At 34.6% G+C, this 27436-nt stretch overlaps 2 protein-coding genes across 3 annotated transcripts; both read right to left on the bottom strand.

Moving 5' to 3' along the window:
* Nucleotides 1–12503: 12503 nt before the first annotated feature.
* Nucleotides 12504–19518, bottom strand: LOC120122881 (WD repeat-containing protein 26 homolog). Of its 2 annotated transcripts, none has more exons than XM_039141923.1 (5): nucleotides 19414–19518; nucleotides 16483–17376; nucleotides 15289–15390; nucleotides 13013–13639; nucleotides 12504–12866 (listed from the first exon to the last, which is right to left on the bottom strand). In XM_039141923.1, the coding sequence occupies exons 2-5, from the start codon at nucleotides 17278–17280 to the stop codon at nucleotides 12651–12653; spliced, it is 1743 nt and encodes a 580-aa protein (XP_038997854.1). In that variant the 5' UTR covers nucleotides 17281–17376; nucleotides 19414–19518; the 3' UTR covers nucleotides 12504–12650. The 2 variants fall into 2 exon arrangements, with proteins under 2 accessions (XP_038997854.1, XP_038997855.1); XM_039141924.1 differs by lacking the exon at nucleotides 19414–19518 and adding an exon at nucleotides 19212–19230.
* Nucleotides 19519–21412: 1894 nt separating this feature from the next.
* On the bottom strand, nucleotides 21413–23643 carry LOC120123006 (probable transcription factor KAN4). The gene is made up of 5 exons (XM_039142026.1): nucleotides 23512–23643; nucleotides 23154–23233; nucleotides 22263–22363; nucleotides 21799–21886; nucleotides 21413–21632 (listed from the first exon to the last, which is right to left on the bottom strand). Exons 1-5 carry the CDS (start codon nucleotides 23633–23635, stop codon nucleotides 21438–21440), a joined length of 588 nt encoding a protein of 195 aa, XP_038997957.1. The 5' UTR covers nucleotides 23636–23643; the 3' UTR covers nucleotides 21413–21437.
* Nucleotides 23644–27436: the final 3793 nt, after the last annotated feature.

The following is a 27436-nucleotide window of genomic DNA, read 5'->3' as shown; positions in this document are numbered from 1 at the left end:
TCTAGGATACCAAAGTCCTAAACTAGGAGTGTCCTTAAGGTATCTAAAGATTCTCTTAACAGCTAGTAAATGTGATTCCTTTGGACATGATTGAAATCTAGCACATAAGCAAACACTAAACATAATGTCCGGTCTACTTGCAGTTAGATAAAGCAAAGAGCCAATCATTGACCTATATAATTTAACATCTATACATTTACCTCCTTCATCTAAGTCAAGCTTTGTTGAAGAGCTCATTGGAGTGTCATGAGGTTTCCCATTTTCCAGTCTAAACTTCTTGAGCATATCTTTGACGTACTTAGCTTGATTAATGAAGATGCCATCTTTTCTTTGCTTGATTTGGAGTCCCAAGAAAAATGAGAGCTCCCCCATCATGCTCATCTCAAACTCACTTTGCATTAGCTTAGAAAATTCTTGGCAAAGAACATCATTAGTAGAACCAGATATTATATCATCAACATAAATTTGAACTACTAATAAATCTTTACCTTTATGCTTTAAAAACAATGTAGTGTCAACCTTTCCTTTTGAAAAACCTTTTTCAATTAAAAAATTTGACAATCTTTCATACCAAGCTCTAGGAGCTTGTTTTAAACCATAAAGAGCTTTTGTCAATTTAAGAACATGATCTGGAAATTTTGAATCTTCAAAACCTGGAGGTTGTTCCACATACACTTCTTCTTTTATAAAACCATTTAAAAATGCACTTTTAACATCCATTTGATATAATTTAAATTCATGAAAACATGCAAATGCTAATAACATTCTAATTGCTTCCATCCTAGCTACGGGAGCATATGTTTCATCATAGTCTATGCCCTCTTCTTGAGTATACCCTTGAGCAACAAGTCTAGCCTTGTTTCTCACTATATTACCACTCTCATCAAGCTTATTCCTAAATACCCATCTAGTACCTACAGTAGATTTATTACTAGGCCTTTCAACTAATGTCCATACTTTACTTCTTTTAAATTGATTTAACTCTTCTTGCATAGCCATAATCCAATGTTCATCATTTAATGCTTCTTTAATATTCTTAGGCTCTATGCATGAGATAAATGCAACATAATTACAAATATTTCTAAGAGAAGATCGAGTTGTTACCCCTTTTGATGGATCACCTATAATTTCACCATCCTTGACATAGTTGTACTCTCTTGGATAAGATGCTTCCCTTTTTTCAATGGTTGGATTCTCAAGAGGATCACGAGTTTCCTCATTTTTCGTTTCTTCCTTTGATGATGGTTTTCCAACTTCATGTCTAACATCATTTGTATTTATAACACATACATCATCATTCACACAAGAATCCTTCCTTGCAAGGGGATTATCATCGAAAACATGTATAGACTATTCTACAACTAAAGTTCTTTTATTAAATACTCGATAAGCTTTAGAATTTAAGGAGTAACCCAGAAAAATTTCTTCATCACTTTTAGCATCAAATTTGCCAAGGTTTTCTTTACCGTTGTTTAAAACAAAACATTTACATCCAAAAGGATATAAATAGCTAATGTTAGACTTTTTATTTTTGAAAATTTCATATGGAGTTTTCTTTAAAATTGGCCTAATCATTACTCGATTAACAACATAACAAGCAGTATTTGTGGCTTCCGCCTAAAAATATTTTAGCAAATTATTTTCACAAAGCATGGTTCTAGCCATTTCTTCTAAAGTTCGATTTTTCCTCTCAACTACTCCATTTTGTTGAGGGGTTCTAGGTGCTGAAAAATTATGACTAATACCATTAGAATTACAAAATTCAATAAATCCAAGATTTTCAAATTCAGTGCCATGATCACTCCTAACACTAGTTATAGAGTAACCCTTTTCATTTTGGATTATTTTTGAAAATGTGATGAACTGTTCTAATGCTTCATCTTTAGTACTTAAAAATAGAACCCAAGTATATCTAGAATAGTCATCTACCAAGACAAATGCATATTGTTTTCCACCCAAGCTAGTAGTCCTAGTTGGCCCAAAAAGATCTACATGGATCAATTGTAATACTCTACTAGTTGATACGTTATTAATGGATTTAAAAGAAACACGCTTTTGTTTTCCTTTAGCACAAGCATCACAGATTTTATCATTATCAAATTTAAGCTTAGGCAACCCTCGAACTAAATCACCTTGAATTAGCCGTTGCAAAACACTCATACTAGCATGTCCTAGTCTCCTATGCCATAACCAACTATCATGTTCATCTTTAGCAACTAGGCATAAATTAGTCATATCAAAAGAATCTAAATGCACCATGTAAATGTTCCCTATTCTATGACCAACAAGCATAATCCGATTAGATGCAATATCAATGACTTTACAACCATTAATTTCAAATAAGACATTGAATCCTTTATCGCATAATTGACTAATACTCAATAGATTATGCTTTAATCCATTCACATATAAAACATTCTTAATTTGTATGGAAGAGGTATTACCTATTGTACCAATACCTTCAATGTGACCTTTTGAATTGTCTCCAAAAGTCACTTCTCCTCCATTTTTGGCGTTAAGCTCAATGAACCGGCTTTTGTCTCCGGTCATATGTCTTGAGCATCCACTATCAAGGTACCATGAATTTGAATTTGTTTCCCGTGCCTTGTAGCAATGCTCCTTTCCCTACAAACATAGATTAATTTTTGATTTTTGGTACCCAAATTCTTTTGGGTCCATATTCATTAGTTTCCAAAATCCTAGTCCCCTTAGGTATCCATTTATGTAGGATATTTTTATCTTTAGTAGTAATGAGTTCTTTAGAAACCCACATACTTCTAACGATTTTTCCATTAGAGGTTCTTTGGGGACCTCTATGATTGTAGTTTCTAAAACTTTTTCTAACAAAGTTGGATTTTGAATTTTCACCTTTTTCAAAATGTTTTGTTCCAACTTTATCAAAAGAAGTTTTAAGATCATCAATTTTCTTTTGATGATCATCATTGATCTTTGAAAGTAAATTTTGCAAATCTAAATTTTTCTTTTCAAACTCTTCTAGTTTGATTTGCAAATCTTTGATTTTACTTTCAAGATCGTTGTTGGTTTTGGATATGAGTTTGTTTTCATTTTTTGATTTTGAAACATCGTTTTTATATTTGAAAAATAATTTCTCATAATCCGAAGCCAACCCATTATATTCCTCTAATAACTCATCATAGGATAAATCATCAAAATCGGATGAGTTAGAGGTTACCTTAGAATCTTCCCCAAATGCCATCAAGCACAAGTTAGCTACTTCTTGTTCCTCTTCATCGGAACTTTCTTCATCGCTCCATGTAGCCACATGAGCCTTGTGCTTATTCTTTGATTGACCCTTTTTCTTCAATTGTGGGCAATCATATTTAACATGCCCTGGCTTTTTGCATTCGTAGCAAATGATTGGGTCCTTCTCTTTTGGTTCATTTTTAAGGCCTTCATTTCGTTTGAATTTTCTTCCTCGATAAGGTCTCATCATTTTCCTGAACCGTTTGGCAAACAATGCCATTTCCTCGTCATCGTTATTCGAATCACTCTCATCTTTTGTGGATTTGAGAGCAACTCCAATGTTTTTCTTCTTCTCCTTCTCCTTTGGTGTCTCGTCAATTTTGTCGAGGTCCACCTCATCTTCGAGCATCATTTCATGAGTGAAGAGTGACCCAATTAGCTCTTTAAGAGTTAAGGACGTTAAGTCCTTAGACTCGATGATTGCCGTCTTCTTTGATTGCCACGATTTTGGGAGGGAGTAGACTAACTTCCTCACAAGCTTTTCATTTGAAATGATCTCTCCATATGATTTGAGACCATTGACAATCGTTGAAAATCTATCCGTCATAGCTTTGATATCTTCATTTGGTTTCATCCTGAAATTTTCATAGCTATGCGTTAGAATACTAATTTTAGATTTCTTTACCTCATCGGTACCTTCATGAGTGACTTGAAGTTTGTCCCATATTTCTTTGGCGGTTGTACACAATGAAACTCTTCCATATTCATCTGGTCCAAGAGCACAAAAAATGATATGGATGGCTTTGGAGTTGAGTTGGAACATTCTTGTCTCTCCTTCACTCCACAACCTTGGATGAGTGAGAGGTTTGATGTATCCTTCTTCTACAGCATTACATGCTCCCATGTCACTTGCTTGAATGAAGTACATCATTCTATTCTTCCAATAGGCATAGTTAGCTCCATTGAAGAAAGGAGGCTTATTGACGGGCATCGAATCGAGACCGGAGTCGAATTTTGAAGCGGAGGCCATTGATGACTTTAATAATCGATATAACTCTTCCCGAATCGACTCAAGAGGCGATTAAACCTTCAAATGAGTTAGGCTCTGATACCAATTGTTGAGTTAATCGATCGACGGAATTAGCCAATAGGGGGTGAATTGGCAATTAAAAATTCGGTGGAAGCTTTTGCAGAAAATTGAAAAGATTTGCACAGCGATTTAGAGTGGTTCGACTTTCTCAATCAAAGTCTACGTCCACTACCTTAGCTATCCACACTAAGGATTTTCCAACAAATTCACTAATTTGTTCTTTCTTTTAAGGCGAAAGAGATAACCTTACAACACCCTCAAGAATATACCCCAATTCTTGAGAACACTCTTTTCCCAAAGAGAATATTACAAATTTGCAAACTTACAAGGAAAACCTCATAAGGTAAGATGTTTGCACAATTCTAGAATAAGAAAAGAACACTTAAAGATAATTACAAATGAGCACAAATGGTGTTCTTGAAAGCAAAATGAATATTGAAAGGAAAATTGGCTTGATTTGCACAAACTTGGTGTTTGATGCTTTCTCTCTTGTTTCTATATGATTTCTTGTTGATCAAGGGCTTCAGAACTTGTTTAAATACACCTTGAATCACTTCTGAACGTTGGGGATGATTAGTGAAGATCATATAGCCGTTTTAGTGTGAAAATAATTAATAAAATAGTTTGGAGCGTGGGGGAATCGATTCCCTAAGTGTAAAATTCAAATATTTCGACCGTTGAACAGGGGGAATCGGTACCCCCTATGGGGGAATCGGTTCCCTCCGAGCATTCTGGAAATCTCAGAGCCAAACCATTCAGGGGGAATCGGTACCCCCTTGGGGGGGAATCGGTTCCCTCTGAGCAATCTGGAATTTTTGACTTTGAAATGGTTCGAAATACTTTGAAAGATTATTTTGAAATTGTTTTAAGATTAAAACTTAATTTTACACTTAAGTAAGGATTAAAAATGATTTTTGAAATATTTGGAGTAATGTTTTGATATTCGAATAATTATATCGAATATACTTAGAAGATCATTTTGAAAAATCTTAAAATTCATTTAACTTAATTTGTTATATCGAAATATCAAAAAGTTTTCAACAAGTGGTTAGTAGGTACAAGGCAAATCCAGGAAAAGAGCATTGGAATGCGATGAAAAGGGTCATGATATACATTAAAGGGACCTTAAATATTGCATTATGTTACAGAGGATCAAACTTTTTTTCAAGGGGTATGTCGATTCTGAGTATGTAGGGGAACTGGACAAAAGCAAATCTACTACATGATATGTGTTCAAAGTTGCTGGTGGAGCTGTAAGCTGGGTTTCAAAACTACAATCAGTTGTGGCTACGTCAACAATAGAGGCATAATACATAGTGTTGAAAACATTTTGATATTTTCATATAACAAATTAAGTGTTATTGAATTTTAAGATTTTATAATCACTTTCGAAGTATATTCGATTAAATTATTTGAATATCAAAAATATTACTCCAAGTTTTCAAAGGTCTTTTTCAATCTTTACTTAAGTGAAAATTTGTGTTTGAAACTTAAAATATTTTTGTAACAATTTTCACAAAGTATTTCGAACCATAATCGAGTCAAACATCAATTTTACAAAGGGATGTATCGATACACTCTTTAGTGTATCGATGCACACCCAACATCGAAGCCATTTTATGTACCGATGCACAACCATGCATCGATACACTCCTATTTTTATTGAAACATCGAATGCATTTTGTGTACCGATACACATCCTATGCATCGATACACTCTGGCTTTATTAAAACATCGAATGCAATTAGTGTACCGATACACCCCAAGTGTACCGATACACTAAGTCAGATAACGGTCGAAATATTTGAATTTTACACACAGTGTACTGATACACCATAAGAGTGTACCGATACACTCACGCTCCCAACAGATTTTTTTAAATGATAATTACACAATAACGACTCTATTGACTTCACCAATGATCCCCAATGTTCAGAAGTGATTTAAGGTGTATTTAAACAAGCCGAGGAGTCATTGATCAACAATAATTTTGAGAGAAAATCAAAGAGAAAGCCTTAAACATCAAGTTTGAGCTATTCAAGCCTATTTTTCATTCAATATTTATTTTGCTTTCAAGAACACCATTTGTACTCAATTGTATTCATTCTTGAATGTTCTTTCTTTGTTCTAGAATTGTGCAAACATCTTGCCTTGTGAGGTTTTTCTGTAAGTTTGCAAAATTTATATTCTTCTCTTTGGGAGAGAGTGTTCTCAAGAATTTGGGGTATAGTTCTTGAGGGAGTTGTAAGGTTACTCTTTGTCCTCAAAAGAAAGAACAAATTAGTGAATTTGTTGGAAAATCCTTAGTGTGGATAGCTAAGGTAGTGGACGTATACTTTGGTTGAAAAAGTCGATCCACTCTAAATCACTTTGCAAATATTTTCTATTTTCTGCAAAAGCTTCCACCAAAATTTTAATTGCCAATTCACCCCTCTTGGCTATTTCGTCGATCGATTAACTCAACACATAGCAACTACACAAGCCAGTAAAGAAACATTTTGGTTGAAAATGCTATTGGAAGAGCTCGGACACAAATAAGAGTATGTCTCTTTGTTTTGTGACAGTCAAAGTGTCTTGCATCTTCCAAGGAATCATGTTTTTCACTCAAGAACAAAACACATTCAGGTCCAACACCACTTCATTCGTGAGAAAGTGAAAGAAGAGATGGTAAATATGCAGAAAATTAATACCAACGACAACATAACAGATTTTATGATAAAGACAATCAACACTGATAAGTTTGGTTGGTGTCGATCCTCTTGTGGCCTGTTAAAGATTTAAGCAACATGAATGATACAAGATAGAAAGAATGGTGTGAAGATATGATTGTTCTAATCAAATCTTCAAGTGGTAGATTGTTTAAACTTAAAAGCACTTTAAGTGCATTAATTCATCGGTTGGAATAAATGAAGGTTCTTAAACGACTACAGTAATGGAATCAATTTTATTAGAAAAAAAACCATTCATTTAGTCCCTAAACTTTAGTCTATTTACAAAGTATGTCCATAAAACTCAACTATAAATAGCTTAGCCATTTGTCTTTTATACATATCCAAATCATTCCATTCTTCTCTCACTAGAGATATTTAGAGAGTTTCTATTAAGTTTTCTCATTTTTTTCAAGAGGGAATTGTTATTGTTTTATCCTTATTAAAACGAGAGAAGTTGTAACTCATGTTTTCTTATAGTGAAATTCTTATACCTTTACCCGTGGGTTTTACCCTATATTATTTAGGGGTTTTCCTCATAAAATTTGTTTTCCTTTATCTTTATTGTTATTTTCTTAAATTATCAGTTGTGATTTTGCTCTATCCAACTACCGTTTTCCACAACAACTAGAAAAGTAGTTGTTTCTGGTATTCAAACTTAAGTGCCCAAGTCTCAACAATGGAATTCATCAAGTTCTATAGAAATCTTACTTTGCTCACTAGTGTGATTAGAAATTTCTTTGACAACTTGGTTACCGCTCAGTAGAATGGACTCTTTGATGTAAACTCAGGGGGTTCATCAAGTGTTCCAAAGAAACGCAAGTTGATTGGTTCATCAAGTATTCCAAAGAAACACAAGTTGATTAGGTTGCGGCTACGACTGTCATTACCTCGTTGGAGCTCCCAGCTTCAATACGAACGTTAACGATAACTCTGCCACTGGCACTGCCATGGAGCCATGGAACCATGGGCTTGTGCATATTGTTCCTTCGAAAATGAGGGTTCTTCAACATTTTGTACAGTGTGCGAACGAGGTTCTTGGACTTATGTTGTCTGTACTTTCGCTAATTTCAGGACCTCAATCACATGCGCTATGTGTTCATAAGCATTGGAGCCGTAGATTAGTCTAAATGGTTGCAAGTTTAATTTCTCTTTTCATTATTTGCTAGTTTCATGCATTTTTAGGATTTAATTACTGGAATCTGTAATCTGCTTTCACAATTCAAACCTATACTTATAATATCATCTTGAAATAAGTTCAACATTTGCAGATACATACGAACATAGGAAAGAAACAATGTTGTTCATCATCACAAAAAATATCTATTTCTTAAGTTAATCACAACACTGTAAATACGATGCAACCGAAGCAACAAATTTAAGAAATTGGAGAATGCTTTGCCTTCAGTGAATTTCAGTAGCTAGCATTATACGGGAGAAACTCCTCCTATGAGGAAATTGACCATAAAACTAGAAAAACCTTTCTCAACTGGAGCTTATACAAATATGGGAGAAATAGGGGACACATACCCGTGGATTGACGTCCATGGAGTCTTCCATCTTCACCTGTAATTTTTTTTCCAAAAGAGATGAATGGGATTTAGGGATGATAAAACTCAAATAGGGTAAAATTAAGTTTTATGGATTGAGTTTTCTTTATTTAAAGTTGAAGAGGGGATCGGTCAACGTTGTTAGGTAAGCGTTAACGGGCCAGGTAAGCTTTTCGTCATTAACATTATTGACCGTTGACGTCGAGTGACCGATTTGTTATAAAATGTTAACGTTAGTGATCGATTTGCTACAAATCGATAAAGTTAGTGACCAACTTGTTAGTTTTGAAACTTCAACGGAAAAAATTACTCAAAGATTAGTGACCACTTGTGTAGTTTACCCTTAATAATATTTCACCCGAGTTTTGTTACAATAAATGCAAACAAATTGATGTAAGCATCGCACGGATCGAGTCTAGATCGGTAAATTAGGTGCAACAATTTTCCCTACAATTGCATGAACTTCTTTGTTTAAACCAAAATCACCATTATAGAATAGGAAATGGAATGGAATTGCACTCTAAGAATTAATCCACCTGCATTAGGATGGACTGAATGAGAGTAAATGAGGGGAGGGGAGTCATTTCCTCTTAAATATTTAAAATTATCTTATATTTTAAATATTTTATGTTGATAATATTATTTCTCCCTAAAATTTTAGAAGTTTATCTCTCTCTAAAACTTTAGAAGTTCACTCTTAATATAAGATCATATGTTTGTCCCAGTTAAATGAACGTTGTTTAGTGAGCATGGGTTAAATGGGGGCAAACAAAGCTAATAATAATGGGATCGTTGTACTACCTATGGAAAAAATAGTGTACTTAGAGGGGGAAAATTTCCTTGAATGCGATAAGTCATAATAACCGGAATATATTTTGTAAAAGATTTTTGTAAACATATATTGCTTGTATGATTGTATGAGAGGATGAAAAAAATTCTTAATATTTTAGATGTCGACCCAAGTCATAGATATTAAATTAATAGTACGAGAAATTAACTTGGTGATAACAATTAATTATGTAAATTCAGAAATAATTTTGACCAATCTTCTAACTACACCCCTGGGAAGAATATTAGTAGGTAAAACATCAACGAGAATAAAAATTAGTAAGTGTAACATAAAGGGGAATGAGACTTATGTTAATAAAATAAACAAATAATGATAGTAACTCAACATTTGTGTTCATTGATAAGACTCATAATGGGTAATAACGAGCTAGTGGTTCATTTGAATAGAATTAGATTTGTCTCTCGTATGGTGTAATTGACGAGGATGAAAAAAAATTCTTAATCAAGTTTACAACCTTTATAGATGGTGTATTAACCTACAAAATACACTTAATGACTTGACCTGCATGAGTGTGAAATAAGACTTCTTCCATGAGACATATGACAAAGTCTATAAAGTACTTAAGAAAACCTAGGCACTTGTATAGTCTAAATGTACACAACCGTGTTGAACAATAGTAAGGTATAATATGTTGGGTGAGATTTCTAATTTACAACAATAGTAAGGTATAATGTGGGATACACTCCGCATTTATGAAGATTCGCATAAGTCGTAGGCTCGTATGTTTAGGGTTCACATAGCTGAAGTTCATAGATGACGATAGTAATAATTTAAACGTGTAGTTATCCTTTATTTATTGAAAACAGACAGTGCATTGAAGTTGAGGTAGTGATTCCATTGTATGTATAGTTATATAACGACATTATGAAGTCCTGCTAAAGCATACTACGACATTAGGAAGTCCTGCCAACGCGTGAGAGGAATGAAGTTGCAGATAAGTCGGCAAAATTGAGTCGAAAAGAATGAAGCATTGTCTCAGTTAGTACAACAAGAAACTGCCTCTAATGATTAACTTATTTAGTTATATATCAGAACCATTGGAAAAAAAAATAATAACTTGGAGAGAGAGAGAGAGAGATCAGCAGCTAATTTGTATTATCATGAAAGCCACTTACTTTGTAGTCTGAAATGACAACTGACAAGATATAGTCATGCAAGTAAGAGTAAGCTTCATGCGATTTAATTATCCATCATCTTAATTCAACTACATATAAGCTGACCAGTGTCTACAAATACTTATATAATATTGGGGTGTTATTCTTCTTCTTCAGCTACCTAGATATATTCTCCGAGATAATTGACAAACTCCTCTAACATCCCTTGATGTCATTAGCCAACTACGCCGCGGGTGCTACATCAACTCCATCGTCATCATCCCCGTCATTTTCCATGTAAATAAATAGACGAATCGCAGTGATGAGCTGCTCCGAGAGGCCTGCTGCAGATTTCTCGGTATTGACTAGCACCATTGTACTTGTTCAGTGACCGAGTCTAGAACTAGAAGAAACCGCTTTCAAGGGAAAATATTAGGAGTGGTTGTTGTGTTGTGTGCTGAAAAGAAACCACATGCTCTCCTATTTATAACCAGAAAAATGTAGCACTAGCATTGTTCTGCATTGCAGTCACATATTTTGTTACCGATAGGTGTGAACTGGAAATTTCAAATTCTTATATATTTTGAATATTTTTTATTGTTAATATTTTTACATCTCCTAAAATTTTATAAGTTTCATTTCTCTTAAAATTTTATAAATTCTCTCCTAACATAAAATCATGTTTCCGTCCCTAATTATGAACACAATTACAGGTGTTACGAACGTGAATATGATAGCACAACACGATAATTATAATTTGTAGTATTACAGTGAGCATTAGGGCCGCATGTTAGAAGTATGTGTGGGATGCACATGAGAATTGAGGAAAAAGAAGGAAAGGGAGAGTGATATTGTAGCAACTTGTGGTTCATTTGCTTACATTCATCATACATGGCAACCTGCGGTCCCACGCATGAGCCATTCTCATGTAGGGTTGTTGCCCACTTGTGGAAACATGACGCCTACACACTTTTGAGCTTCATTGCCACATGCAACTTATATCTACTTGGAAAACATTCCATATCTTCTATTAACTCACTCACTCTTGGGTACCAGATAAAGGCACCAAATCTATCCCACTTACCAATGTATATGAATCAATGCGAGGAAATTCCATATATATACATGATAAACGGTTTGGTGCAAAAACCCACAATGAGAAATAAAATTGTTTCTAGATATTGCACGTACCACTATTGTTAATAATATACGCCAGATGTTTACTCAAGTTTTAAGTGGTAATTAAATTAAATTTTACTCGAATATATATCTAAATTATAGGGGGACTCAACTATAAATAGAGGTCTTCCTTACCTCATTTGTAGCATCTATTATTATCTTAGAGAGCTCTTAGCATCTGTTATTGTCTTAGAGAGCTTAAGATCCTCACAAGTTGTTTCTTTTTATAGTATAAAGATTAAAATAAACTTTTTAAATATAGCACATAAATAAAAATATTATTTCATAATAAAAAGGATTAAAATAAACTTTTATACGAATGCGACTTGCCAAGTTTACTCATTCGATTTATTTTCAAATTGAATATTTTGCTGGATGATAGAGAAGTGAACGCAAGACCATTACCATTCACTAAATGAATGTTTGTGATAATCATAATGTTAATGGGTTTCAGGTTGAAATAATTACGGAATGATTAGTGACTTAATTTGCAATGCAGGCAGTGAGCGCAATTCTTCAACATTGACATCTGATTAAAAAAACTGCTTAAAATAATGAAGTACATATATTTTTCAAAAAATATTCGGATACTCAAATTCAGCCGACCCAATAACTTAAGTTGCACGAATAAGTTCAAATCAATAATGACCAAGTTAAATTCAAATCTTTTTTGACCAAACTTGAGTATAGCTTTACTTGCACATATATTTCATTTTAACCCCTATGAGTTAAAACAGTAAACAAAAGCTACAGACAGATCCTTTAATGGTATTACTCCTCTGCAATCAAGCTCCAAATGTTCAGCCTAAACAGTAATCAAACTAATTAAATGCGAAACAAGAGAGAATTTATTATCAGAAAGTTCCAGCACTGTTAATAATCATTTTTGTTATGAATGTCAGCATTCAACAAGGTCAAGTATTTACATGAAACCAATTATCAGGCATGAAAGATGGGAGATTCAAGCATTCAATCTCAGGTACTTCCATTGCAATGATGGATGCCATTACTATGAGTGTCTTTCTTCTTAGTGCTTGGTTTGTTCAAGCCCCATATCCGAATGGTACGATCATCGCTGGCTGATGCCAACATGTGAGGGTTTGCTGGACTCCAGCTGACACAATTAACAGCTCCAGAATGACCTGGTAATGCTTCTATAAGCTCTCCCGTGCCCCTATGCCAAATATAGACCTAAACATGCAGCAAAGAAAATCAAATTTCCCTTCATATTCATAAATAAAGAGATTTAGCAAATTTATTATCAGACTACTTTTCCACATGAATCATAGGCTAACTTACTGCTTCAGAATGGCATAGTACAAATTTAATGTCCTTACCAGTGAGTCCTCACTACCGCTGGCGATAAAAGCTTCCTTAAGTCCACCAAAACAAGACTTAATGATGAGGCGGGTGCGTTTATGACCTCTATATTTAGAAACAAGCTTCAGATCACCTTCTATGCTCCATAGATGAATTTCTTGGTTCAAAAGATTTACAAGTAAGAATCTATTGTCTCTTGATAATGAGAACGAAGTTATTGTTTGATCCTCTTCTATAAATCTCTCAACTTTTGCTTCCCTGTCAAGTAATAATATTGCTGTTTCCCTACATATACTTATAATATGCTTTCCATCACTTGTTATTTCCAAATCAGAAATTTTTAGAGTGCGTTGCCCTTTCCAGCATTCTAGCTCTTTCCCATCCAATTCCCACATGCTGATACTCTTATCATTAACACCAGAAAATATCCAATTGCCATCAGGAGACCATCCGCATGAAACCATGCCAAGACCAGCTTTTTTGTAAACATGGAGGCACTCACCAGAAGAGACGTCCCACCGTCTTACAACCTCCTCTACGCCACACGTGAGAAGCTGATGGTCATTAGGACTCCATGAAACAGAAGAGAGAGGCTTCTGGTGACCAGAGAGTTTATGTTTTAAAGATACTCCGTTAGCATCAACCTAAAATAAGTCAAAATATTAGAATGCAAAAATCAACCGATTGCTAGGGCTTCTGAGGACTGAAACATAGTTGATTTGCGATGGTCTAAGAATGCTCACACCTTGAAAAACTAGATTTCAGCCTATTGAGTCTAAATTTTACCAGTACCCTAGGATAATTGTAGAAAAATTTGAAAAAAAGAAAAAGGTAAGAGTCTGGTGTTTGAAAGTACTAAAAACTTTCCAAAACAAGAAAAAACAAGAGAAATGATTTGAAAGATAAAGCGATTAAGGATGTAAGTTAAAAAACTGATTACTACAAAGACGAAATGTTCCCATAAGCTGCTTAAATTTGGAAAAATAAAACCTCAGCAAGGTTTAATATTTCAAGAAAATAAATGAACAATTATGCTTTTTTACTGCTAAAGAAAGGCAAGCTCACGAAATCCATGAAAAATATAGTAGAAAAACATTTCGGACTAGACTACTATGTAGATATATTACAGGAGAAAAGAAATCTTAATACAATAAAACCTCAAAAGGGTTGAATAATACCAACAAAAAAAAAAAGAAAACCATGCTTTCCACAGATTAAAAAAAGCGCTCATGGAGTCGATGAAAAAGATAAAGAGTATAAAATCATTTTAACCAGACTAATATGTGGAAATGTAGAAGAAAGGTTCAATAACAGACCTTCGCAACAAGTTCTCATAACTAAGACTAAATAAAAGGTTCAATAGCAGAGCTTGTACAAGACAATTGTTTCGCTATGTTCCTATGAATTAAATTTGATACCAACTACATTTGAAATATATTGATGTCAATGTCGGATATGATAAGGGTTACATATGGGTTGATGCACCTCACCCTTTCTCACAATTTCAGCATGACACTAATGCACCTAACATTGTTTTAATCAAATTGATCTTCAACAATTATTGTTTGACTACTAACTAATTATCTCTTAGGGATTTGCTAAAGAGCTTTCACCTCAAATATAGCTTTTGACCCTTCTCCATTCTTCTAACTTTGGTGCATCCCAATTTTTTTTCTTTTTAGAACATGATCTAAAGTCTTATCTCAATTTTCTTATACAATTTTTCATGGCAACTACCATGCAAAACATTACAATAGCGGCATGAGAAAAATAACAATTTAGTAGTTGAATGAAACAGCTATACTTTAAGCCTCAGAGTTCTTTCTTTGTTACATCTAGGGTACTGTTCGCTAAGGTTCAATATGATTGCTGATTTGTTATTCGTTATTCTTTTCACCTTCATAAACTTGATAACAAGACAAAAAATAATGAGGAAAATGCAAAATCACATTTAATTAAAATGAAAATATGGCTAAAATAATCCACACATTGACATAATTAGTCCCAAAAAAAATGATGCAGTTTGTAGTGAACTGCAAAAGTTTTAATATTTCAAAAACACTAATCCACTTCCATTTTCTTTTCTTAGGAAACAAGCTCAAGTAGCAGAAATAACAATCAAGCATAATCTATGTTTAATCAACCACCACTTCTCTTTTTATCATTTCTTTCCCCAAGTCCATAAGGAATTTGAAAAATAAAAATTGCAAGGCATAAGCTATAGGATAAGTTTATCATCCTAAGCAAAACCAACATTATATGTTATATACATGTTCTGAGTGAATAGCAATACCTCCCAAATGATTGTTGAGCAATCATTTGATGATGAGGCTAAGTACTTCCCATTATGTGAAAATTGCAAGGACCATATTTCATCAGTGTGAACCTGTAATATCTGTTGCATGAAAAACGTAAAGAACTTTTTTAAAGAAAAAGAATTTGCAAAAAGAATTTAAGTAAAGAAAAATGATAGTCATAAGTTGATAAATCCCAGAAGAGGAATAAACAAAAATAGAAGATAAATAAAGAATCAGAAAGTATTCCAGCCAGAAGACACTAAAACAGATCACATGGAAGCATATGTAAACAAGTTATCCAATTTTTTTCATGGAGAAGGCAAGTACACCAGAAAGGCATAAACACGACACGTAGGTAAACAAATTTGGGTGTTGTATAATTGGTTTAGAGCTGTAACCATGTCAATCTGTTTATGAGATATCAAAGAGCTCACTACCGAGTCAATTACTGACTTCATATCTTTTCTTATAGTCCACAAACTCAACTATTTAATTCCTAGCACGCCATACGTATTAAAGGTGAAAGCATTGTAAAACACATAAACCGTAATCTCTAATGACTCAGAATTGATCTTTCCATTACGACTTTCAGGTCTTAGAAACCCTGCAGCAGATTTTTTAGTACAGGGTAATAAGTATATGGTTAATGAAAGCCTCAAGGATTGCACCTAATAAAGAAATTGTCTAATAAGAAGTATTCAAACATTAATGCCAGTGACAGTATAAACACTAGAACTTAAAACCTACTTTATAACCAAATACCTAATATAAATTCATCAATAGCACGTGAATCAAACTGCCTGTTTATATATTGTAACAAGGATAATTATTTGGTACACTAGAAGTGTAATTTTTTTAACTCCACAAGGAGGATTAAACAGTGTCCTTAAATTATATTTAATAAAATAAAAAGAGAAAAGAGAACACTTGGCAGTGTTTTAACACCGCTTGAGGAGTTAAAAATTTACACCGCCAGTGTACCAAATATTAATCCATTGTAACAAATATCCATACTGAAAAAGCACAATCTAAAACAGATCTCCAATTTCCACAATACTAAGACACAAAATATTACACCAATAAGAAACGTACAAGAACACCTAATAAGTTTGTCATCTTAAAGAAAAGCATTAAAGATAAGAGACAGATTTGAAAACTACAAAAGCTTGATTACCAGAATAGAATCTAACCTGCAATGCATAAGAAGGAATTTGGTCTCTAGCACACTGATGGTCAGCATATAGAGAAATTTCTTTATACAAAGAGTTGTGGAACATGCAAGCATCTCTTTGCAAGACAAGGGCCTGTTCAACTAAATGCTCCAACCTTCTTTCAGGAACCATAACTGTTGGAGGAAGCAGCTTCTGTAATTCTTCCAATAACTTAGTCCGGGATCTTGCTCTCGACGTATCTTGTTTTGGAGACTGAACAGAAAAACAGCGAGAGGGTGACACAATGAACAAAGAAAGCTCACGAACTCTACTATCATTGATACAAAGAGGTGATATCTCAGTTCTCAGCGTCTTCAGAGCATCCGTGACTTTTTCTTCATCCAAAAATTCAAAATATTTCTGTTCCAATATCAGAAAACAGGCTGATTTTATGGTCATTTCATCTGTCAGACCAATATTGTTCAATGTGACAACACTTCCTTCCCAATCTCCCTCAAGAATTTGCTTCATAAATACATTAACGAGAGAAGAATGCAACGCTATCCCTGATTCTTCCTCTAGATGAGCACCACTCTTTACATAACCAAGTGAGAACAATGCTTTCGCTATTATTCGGACAAATTCTACTTTCTTTATAATTCCTTTTGGGCCAAAAACTTCTTCGCCCCCTTCAGACTGCAGGGGCCGAGCCATCAAGTCTCTTGTAGACCTAACTATAGGCTCTTTAAGAGTTGAACCGTTTGAAAGGTGTCTCAATTCTTCAGAGGATAGTTTCATGCGTTTTGAAGCTGGTTCATCGTCCCCTACACCTCCCATGAAATGTGCACCTCAGCCCATATATGATTGAAGTCGAAAGAGAATAAAAACAGTTATAAAAAGGAAGGTCTCTGATGAATCACGAGAAATGAAACCCTGCATAAATTTGTCAAAAAGAAATTGTAGGTTTCTAAATTTTAGCATAACAGAGAGATAAACTCACAGAGAAAACTCTCACCATTATAACTGTAAAAAATAAATAACTAAGTTATAAAGAAGGCATGCAACTATAAGAAGGGTACATGTTATTTCCTAAAAGCAATCGGTTCGATTATCCTGCAAAAATATGAAAATACAAACCTTTTTATACTTATCCTCCATAAAAGAGCTTCGGAAGTAGAGAGAGCAACATGTAATGTAAGAAAAGGGTTAGATTCAAAAGCACCATATCAAACCTATTTTTAAGAGAACTTCACATACTAAAAAATAGCAGATATATGTTGTCTGTCCAAAAGAACAGAACAATTGTTTATCACTTTGGAGAAATCTCAAACTTGAAATTTCAGCCAAAAAATTAGTATAAGAGTTTAATTTTTAGCTAGATAAGATGTCACAGAGTTTAAGTTTACCAGTTGTTATTTATTAACATAATGATTAAAATATCCCAATCAATGTTAAAAGTACTCCAATAACAGAGCCTATCCATAGAAACATGCTCAATTCTAAATGGTCACGTCATTTTTGGTTTACTTCCTAAGCAGGAATAACAACAAAGCTCTCCTTAGGTTGGGGATTAAGCCATGTTTGGAGGAGCTATCAACATCCACTTGAAATAATTTAATGATTGTAAGAAGCCATTCAAGTAAAGAGAGTATGATTTAACTTAAGACAAGGGTCAGTTCTAAAAAGTCCATCAGTCCATAGTATAACCGTTCTTAAAGAACTTCACGTGCTCATAAATCGCAGATATAGTTATCTATCCAAAACTAGTTCCCAAGGTAAATTGGAGGCATTCCAAACTTGAAATTTCAGTCAAAGAATCAAATTCAGGGAACTTCCACTTGTAAAGATAAATTATATATCTGACTGAACCTTTAAGGATTAAAATAAGTTTTTAGCTTGATACGACTGAAGATCGTATAAATAAGACAGAAAACTAGAACGTCACTCTTGCTGGGAATAAGAATTTAACCTCATGGACTTCGCTCCCAATACAGAAAACAAAGTGAACATTTGGTTAATTTGATATAAACTAAAAATACAATAAATAAAAATAAAGTGAAAATGGGATCTTAACCTCAATTGGTTTTAATCCTAAAGTGATACACAGGGGCCATACAGTTTCAATGTCATTATTCTTAACATACTATTCTTCTTTAGAATGCTTTCAGAAGGACAATGCTCCTGAATCAGTCGTATTATTGAGCAATGACTTGAAACAATTAAAGCAAATCTAATGCTATTAGACAATATATGCTTAACACAATCCGATTTTAAACTCAGTGGTATTGAACATTTTCTTAGAGACTTCATGATAAAATGTTTTTAATATTTAAGATACTAGATTATAATATATATATATTCTTTAAAGAATCGCATTTTGAAGCGCAGCCTTAGTTATTCAAGTCTACGAAGGAGTTGAATTGCATGTCTGCAAATTGTATCAAAGTTGGACTTGGGGAATTCAATCATTACTTGGACAATCAAAGAAAAAGAATTATCATTGCATTAAAAGTAAGATGACCGTTTCAAAAAGATAAGACGGACAAACATTTACCAACATTAGCACGTAGAAATGAACAAAGAAAAAGAGTTCAGTTCCAAAATAGAATACATGAAAAGGGTCTCAAGCAGGAATGAAGGAGACCCCATATCCGAAATGAAGTCAATAATGTAGAGTCTCTACGATACCAAGAAGCTAAAACTAGTACCTCTAGATACAGTAAGAAAAAGACAAAGCTACTAGCAAATAAACTCAAGGCAAAACTTACCCAAAACCAGTAGCAGATCAGATTGCAAGTTAAATCAGGGTAAATTGGCAGTAAAAAGAAAAAAAATAAGGAATACCCAGAAAAGGATTATGAACCAGTCGATTCAGATTAAGAAACATCAGATGAGAATCCGATAACTAAAAAGAATAATTGAATAAAGGTGAAGAATGCAGAAGACCAAGATTAAATAAATAAAAATTACCCTTTCCTCTTATATTGCCGGAAGAAACTTGATATAATCAAGTAACAAAGGAAATGAAGACGCGAAAAAAAGGGTACAAGGATTAACAAAAATTAAATGTGAAAGTGAAAAGGGCTATGCATATCAAAGGGAGAGAAAAGGAATGGGTCCTGATAAGTTTGCAAAATGGGTGGAACAATAAAACAAGAGACTTTGGGAGTTTTTTAAAACAAAAAAAATTAATTCCTTCGCGTAGAGGAAACCAACTGTGAGAAAGCAAGGAATAAGCTTGTGGATTGAGGGATTAAATAATGATGGATTTGGATAGGGAGGGTAACAGTGGTTTCGGTGTGGCTGTGAACTACGAGGATTAGTGGCAATCTGATAAAAATATATATATATTTTTTGCGAGATTGAATTATTTGTGTAATAAAGGCATATAGCAACTTGTTCAAGTGTGAATCTTTGGACATTGTTCTCGGATTTATTATTATTATTTTTATTTTTTATTTGGAAAGGCCATTGTCCATTTCACAATCACAATTCTTTGAAATACACGGCCAATAGCCATTACGAAGAATGTGCAACAGTGCAAGAATATCCCCCCAAAAATGTATTAACATGGATAACCGTGAGTATCATGTCTACATTTGAGTATTAGCCCAAGAATTTGGTATTTCGATTGAGAGGTTGTTAAGGCTTTTTGGGCTCGTGAATTTGCTCTTACTTTGGGTTGGTCTTGGCCCAAAAGATGAGGGTGATGTTTCTTTTTGGAATCCATGGTTTTTTTGGAGGATCTATGTGATAATTTGACCCTTAAAGAACATAAACGAACAAACATAAAATTATTTTGGTTTGTATTTGAGGAAAAAATTCATTTTTAAATAATTTTAGGGTTTATATTTCCTTTAATTGATTTGGGTATTTTTTTTATTTGGGTTTAAAATTAATGGGGTTTTAAAATATTAATAAAATTTATTAAGTCTTAATATTTTAAAGTTTGGAGATTGTGCTGAATATAAACGAACTAATATAAATGAATGAACATAAACAAACAGATTATCGAACGTTAACGAACGAACGAGCCCTTTTTATTCGTGTTCATTAATTTAATTAAACGAATATAAAATCTTATTCATATTCATTTGTTTAATAAATAAATGAACATAAAAAAAACTTCTCACCGAACGATTCGTGAATAGTTCGTTAAACATCAGATTCGTTTACTAACCCAAACTTAATTAAATGTGTCCGATTGATTGATATTCGTTAAAAACACGTATAAATGTCAAGATGATTGTTTTCCAAGATAGTGAAAATATTATTGAAACATGATAAAAGGTGTTAGAAATATAAAAAGTTTGGTTAATTTTGTAACTCTTTTTTAGAGAAAATTCGGAAGTTCTTCACTGAAAGTCCCAAGATAGATTGATTAAAAAATCACTAAATAATTTGAGCATTTTATATTCAAATAACACGTTTTATAACTGCATATTAAAGAATTTTAATCTAATTTGCTGATGATAAGATTTATACCTTAATTCAATTCAAATAATCACAATATAATTCAAGACAATCAATTACAACATAGTTCAAGATTATTTGCATGAGACAACCCTTTTAACGTGATTAATTGACGTACTTTTTATTATGTTCTGTTCAACCCCTATAATTATAAATAAAGAGGCTTTTCTTTCAGTTTAAATATAATAAAACTATTAAAATCTCATATTCTACGAGTGTTTTGAGTTTTCTCTCTTATATGTTTTATTGATCTTTTCCGATTAATTAAGAAAATATCATTCTCTTGTTCCTACCACTTATTCTCACTTTAAATTTTGGATGTATGATATTTGAAGGATCGTGTTAATCTTAGAGGATTGCGTCCAATTTGAAAATCAGGACAATTTTACGTAATAATTCTTCCACGACATAATCAAAACTCCATATATACCCACATGTTCTAATTTAAAACAAATTTGTTTCGTAAAACTAAAAAAAAAAACTCAAATGTTATTACAGTATACTAAAACAAAAAGTGATGATCAATTGGGAAATGTGGTGGAGATGGTTAAGTCCAAATTAATGTGATTGTTGGAAAAGTTTGAAGTCCTTATGAAAGTTGGACGCCCAAGAAAGTAGCCTTTCTCATCATATCTTGAGGTGCATAGAGATAGCTCACAAACTTCTCCATCCTCTTCATCTTCTAACTTTTTACCAACAAAGCATGCGTATGTATCCTGTACCAAAAACAAGTTTTTCAAGTAAAATCTTAGTGTCATTTTTATTGTGAGATCACTAAAAGAGAATGGTGTTGGAAATGGTGTGAAGTGCTTTGGATAGCAGGTGCAGATAAGCAAGAAAGATATGTTTCGACGGGGCAACATTACTAACTATGAATGGTACCTGCTGATGCTCAAGGAGCTTAGCTGCTTCTTCCACTTGTGAATGGCTATGACTGCTTTTCCGATCTTTGTGTTCAGATCCTTCTACTCTGCAAACCATTATTATGGATAAGAGATCTCATTTGTAAATGAAGAACCGGATACAAAACATCAGTGGGAATCTTCATACTGTAAAGTAAACAAAGCTTTCTTGAGAAAAGGTGTTCTACTAAATGTTGAATCAAAGAGATAAGGACATTAGGAAAGGCTTTCGGTTGCACCCTTATTTTCCCGAGCTATCATCTTCATTTCAGTGGGACCAAAAAGGTTAAGACTTTTCAGGGTAACTTGTTTTCAAACAACATTAAATGCCATAACTAATATATTCTCCATCGACGGTAAGGATTTCTTCTAAATTTTGACCCTACATTGAGTCAGTTGATGGTGGAAGTCCGGTGCAACAACGCTTTTAAGGTGTGGTTTTACCTGTTAGATGATGAGAGATTTGAGAAGAGTCCAGCGTTGAAACTGTCTTCAAGGCGTGATCTTCTTAAGCGCAAGTTGCTATCTGTGCAGCTTCGGTACATCTGCAGGGTTCATCAAAAAGTTTAATATTAAACTGTTTTTAGCTAAGTCTATACCATAATATAACAACCGTCGTATGCTTTACATATTTTATAAACAATCACATTGCATGAAACCACAAGAATTAGGTTGATTATACAGCCCAGAAAAAATATAATAACACTGATTTATTATATTTTAATGTATGTGAGAGAATAATAATAGTAATAGTTTATGTAACATATATATTATAACTATATATTACAATAAAAGCTAATTAATATTCTATATCTTACAAGTTACCAAAAAAAATTATTAATCTATATCTTACATGTAAATATTTATAATCTTATAGATATCTATTTGATGTATTTATAGTGTATAAGTTTAATATATAGTTAATAAGCAATGTTGAGACAAACTATTAATGAATAAATTAATAACTATTTTTTAAAAATATTAAAAATAAATTAATTAGGATTTTATTTATTGTATAATTATATATAATATTAAGGAATCAGATAATAACACACTATCATAAAATTAAAATCAAGTTTATTTAACTTTATTTTTAATGATGAGTCATTCTTTGTTCCATTAACAATGCATAAAGCTAATAATATGTAAATATAATTACTTTTATTTATTTAATTCATTCAGTATATTAATTGGTAAAAAGAAATATTATTCATCCTACGTGATTTGGGTTCGAACAATTGTGTATATAAGATTGTAGATTAATAAAACTAATAATATGTATATTATAAAATCTTGACATAATATGTCAATTTAAAGTAAAAAAAAAAACAATACCTGAAGATGGCTTTTGATATGGGAAATGCTGAGCCCGTTTACAGTAGTCATCATCTGCAGTATTCTCTTTGGCGTTGCTTCTGCAGAGTAAACCAACCTTCAACTATATATTAATAAAGACATGATAGAAAAATGATGATGAATATTCAAACTGCACACTTATTTAGGGCATCAAACAAAATAGTGAAGAACCAGAGCAATTTCTTCACTTTCGTTTTGGTATTTCAAGCATGTTGACGCAGAAAAACGATCCCGGACAACAAGTCAAGGATTGGATTCAAATTTTATAAAGCAAGGGCTGTTCCCTTTGAAGCAAGCTATTTACGGGGAAAATCAAGAGTAATATTCAGGAGCTCACTGTATCTTCCACCAAGGAGATCCACGGCTTGAACAAAGTGGCGGTGAAGCTGAGGAGTCCATTTCAAACGTGGAACCTCTGATTTGTTGTACCGTCGAGCTCCGGCGCCGGCTTTGCTTCTCATCGATCCTTTCTGTTGACGAAAACGGGTAAAGAAAACAAAAGAACACGAGAATTTTACGAGGTTCGGCAATGTGCTTACGTCCTCGGTGCCTAGGCGGCGCTAGAAGTTTTTTTATTCAATGATATTTTAGGTCTAGGTTACATCTCTATTTATAATAGAAAACCCTGATACATAATTACAAAATTAACCCTGTACCGTACCGCGGGGGTTGCGCCCCCGCACCCCCAACCCACATAATTCGTAACCCCACAACGAGACTTTCTTTGTAAGGACAGTTGATGTTCGCTTCGCTCACTCCGCTCCATCTCCTGTCCTCTTTACTGGTATATTTATGAGCCATACCTAACAAATCTCCACCTTGGCGAATATCCTGCCTCTTGAAAATTCAATGTGGGTTGGGTTACCTTGATTCTTTAACAACTCGAAACATTCAACAAGTCCAAGCAATGCTTGAACTTGTCTGTCGTAACTGGCTTAGTGAACATATCAGCGGCATTTTCATCAGTATGTACCTTCTGAAACAAAACCTCTCCAGATGCAACCAACTCTCTGATCTTGTGGAACCTTACATCAATATGTTTAGTTCTAGCACGATACACCTGATTCTTAGCCAAGTGAATAGCACTTTGATTATCACAAAGCAACTGAACTCCACCTTGTTGAACACCCAACTCATTCACTAAACCAGTAAGCCATAAAGCTTCTTTTGCAGCTTCAGCCGCTGCCATGTACTCAGCTTCAGTTGTAGATAGAGCCACAATAGATTGAACAGTAGACTTCCAACAAATAAGCCCTCCACCAAGAGTAAAGACATACCCTGTCGTAGATCTTCTATTATCCAAGTCACCTGCATAGTCTGAATCCACATATCCTACAACCAAAGGATTATCCCGCTGACTCCCAAAAACAATTCCATGTCCCACAGTACCCTTTAAGTACCGAAAGATCCACTTGACTGCTTCCCAATGTTGCTTACCAGGTTTAGACATGTACTTACAAACTTGACTAACAGCATGAGCTAAATCAGGACGAGTACATACCATCGCATACATCAAGCAGCCAACAACATTAGAATACGTAACCTTTGCCATATCTTCAGCTTCCTTATCTGTCTTGGGGCACTGTTCTGATGAGAGCTTAAAGTGATTCGCCAATGGAGTGCTAACTGGTTTTGCGCTGCTCATCGCAAACCTTTCTAGCATTTTCTCAACATAACCCCGTTGAGATAGCCGCAGTTTCCTTGAGTCTCTGTCCCTGCAAATTTCCATTCCAAGAATTTTCTTTGCAGCACCTAAATCTTTCATATCAAATTCCTGACTCAATAAAGTTTTCAAACCGATAACATCATCATGTTCTTCGCAGCAATCAACATATCATCAACATACAATAATAGAAAAATAAAAGAACCATCATCAAGACTCTTAACATAGACACAACAATCATACTCACATCGGTTGTAGCCAATCTTGATCATATAGGAGTCAAACCGTTTATACCACTGTCTCGGAGACTGTTTCAACCCGTACAAAGATTTCTTCAATCTGCAAACTAAATGCTCATTTCCAGGTTGAGTGAAACCTTCAGGTTGCCACATATAGATCTGCTCCTCTAAATCACCATGCAAAAAAGCAGTTTTAACATCCATCTGCTCTAAATGCAAATCCTTTGCAAGTACTGCTCGGATTGAAGTGTGCCTGACCACAGGAGAAAATATTTCATCATAATCAACTCCTTTCTGTTGTGAAAAACCCTTCGCTACCAAACGAGCCTTGAACTTCTCCCCCTCTTTTCTGTTACTACTGGTTTCTTCTTATACACCCATTTGCTACCAATCGGCTTCTTACCCTCAGGAAGGGGAACTAACTCCCATGTGCGATTGTGATTCAAAGACTCCATCTCCTCAACCATGGCTGCCATCCACTTGTCGTTTTCCTGACTAGTAACGGCATCATGAAAAGTAACCGGATCATCACTGCTAACAATAAGTGCAAAAGATACCAAGTCTTCAAAACCCAATCTGTTCGGAGGCTTTATATTCGTCCGTCTCACCCTGTCTCTGGCGAGACTATAATCCTGCAAATCATCCGTAGTGGAACCACCAGAAGTCGGTTGAGAAGTTTCTGGTTTCTCAACTGGAAACTGCTCGAAATCCACCACTGTCGTGTCTTGCTTATGCTGCAACATGGATTGTTCATCAAAAACGACATCTCTACTAATCACAACTTTCTTCGCAACTGGATCCCAGAACTTGAATCCTTTGACACCTTTCTTGTAACCCAGAAAAATGCACTCCTTCGATTTTGCATCAAGTTTGGATCTCTCATCAGCAGGTACATGCACATAAGCAGGACAACCAAAAATCCGTAAGTTATCAAAACTAACATCATGACCAGTCCATACCTCTTCTGCAACTTTCCCAGCCAGCGATGCCCTTGGCGATCTGTTGATAAGGTAACACGCCATGTTAACAGCCTCAGCCCAGAAGTGTTTGGGAAGCCCCGCATTCAACCGCAAACATCTGGCTCTTTCATTCAACGACCTGTTCATTCGTTCCGCAACACCATTCTGTTGTGGTGTCTTGCGCATTGTAAAATGCCTCTGAATCCCATGCTCCTTACAGAATTGTAGGAACTGTGAATCTGTGTACTCCGTACCATTGTCAGACCGCAAACACTTGATTTTTCGTCCTGTTTGGTTTTCTACCTCAGCTTTCCACAGCTTGAACTTCTCAAAAACTTCAGATTTCTGTTTCAAAAATACACCCAAACTTTCCGTGAAAAATCATCAATAAAAGTAACATAGTACCTAGATCCACCCAAGACGATGTCGTGGAAGGCCCCCATACATCAGAATGCACATAATCAAGAATCCCTTGAGTTGTGTGCTTCGCAGTCTTGAAACGGACTTTAGTCTGTTTACCAAGAACACAATACTTGCAAAAGTCGAGCTTACAGCTTTTGACACCATGCAACAAGTTTCTCTTGTGTAATTCTGCCATACCACGTTCACTAAGATGAGCAAGGCGCATATGCCACAATTTTGTCGTATCATCACAGGACTCAACAGAGTGAACTCCACCTGCAACGGTACTCCCTAACAATCTGTAGATATTCCCTGCAGTCATCTTGCCTTTCATCACAGTCAATGCTCCTTTAACAATCCGAATGGTTTCCCTATCCTCGTCAGCCTTAGGGATAAAACCATTCTTGTGCAAAGTGCCCAAGGAAATCAAATTCTTCTTCAAGTCTGGGATATGTCGAACACCACTCAACGTCCGAACGGAGCCATCGTGCATCTTAATTCTGACATCACCAATATCAACAATATTGCAACATCGATCATCACCCAAATAAACCGAACCAGAATTAACCGGCCTGTATGTCGAAAACCATTCCCTATTTGGCGTGATGTGATAAGAACATCCAGAATCAAGAATCCAAGCATCCGTCAATTGTGTCGTTGAAATAGAAAGCATATCACCCTCACTGCAATCAGAATTATCATCCTCGACCACGTTCACAGACTTGGATGAGCCATCACGCTTCTCATCAGTCTGCTTTTTCAACTTCGGACAGTCTCGCTTCATATATCCCGCCTTCTTGCACTTGTAACAGTGAATCGTCTTCTTATCCCTGGATTTGGATCTGGAATTCCGCTTCCCGGACCCTGCCTTCTCTGGCTTCCGTCCACGATCTCGATTACCCTTGACATATAAGCTATCAGCTTGAGAGCTTTCCCCTGCATTCTGCTTCCGCTGGTTGTGAGCCAACAAGGCTGCAGTAATCTCCTCAACATTGATAG

Source organism: Hibiscus syriacus, unplaced genomic scaffold, assembly GCF_006381635.1.
Source record: "Hibiscus syriacus cultivar Baekdansim isolate YM2019G1 unplaced genomic scaffold, ASM638163v2 tig00110388_pilon, whole genome shotgun sequence".
Classification (NCBI taxonomy): Eukaryota; Viridiplantae; Streptophyta; class Magnoliopsida; order Malvales; family Malvaceae; genus Hibiscus; species Hibiscus syriacus.
Note: the sequence above shows the minus strand (reverse complement) of the source record. Positions and strands in the feature narration are given on the sequence as shown.

Bases quoted from the DNA above. Each gene is read 5' to 3' on its own strand.
- LOC120123006 (XM_039142026.1), bottom strand. From the start codon at position 23,635: ATGAGAAGCAAAGCCGGCGCCGGAGCTCGACGGTACAACAAATCAGAG. The intron at 21,887-22,262 runs GTAAAACCACAC...AATGGTTTGCAG, and splicing joins AATCTCTCATCATCTAACAG to AGTAGAAGGATCTGAACACA. The intron at 21,633-21,798 runs GTACCATTCATA...TTTTTGGTACAG, and splicing joins AGCTCCTTGAGCATCAGCAG to GATACATACGCATGCTTTGT.
- LOC120122881 (XM_039141923.1), bottom strand. From the start codon at position 17,280: ATGGGAGGTGTAGGGGACGATGAACCAGCTTCAAAACGCATGAAACTA. The intron at 15,391-16,482 runs GTTAGATTCTAT...TTCATGCAACAG, and splicing joins TTCCTTCTTATGCATTGCAG to ATATTACAGGTTCACACTGA. The intron at 12,867-13,012 runs GTAAGGACATTA...CTGCATGTTTAG, and splicing joins GCGGTAGTGAGGACTCACTG to GTCTATATTTGGCATAGGGG.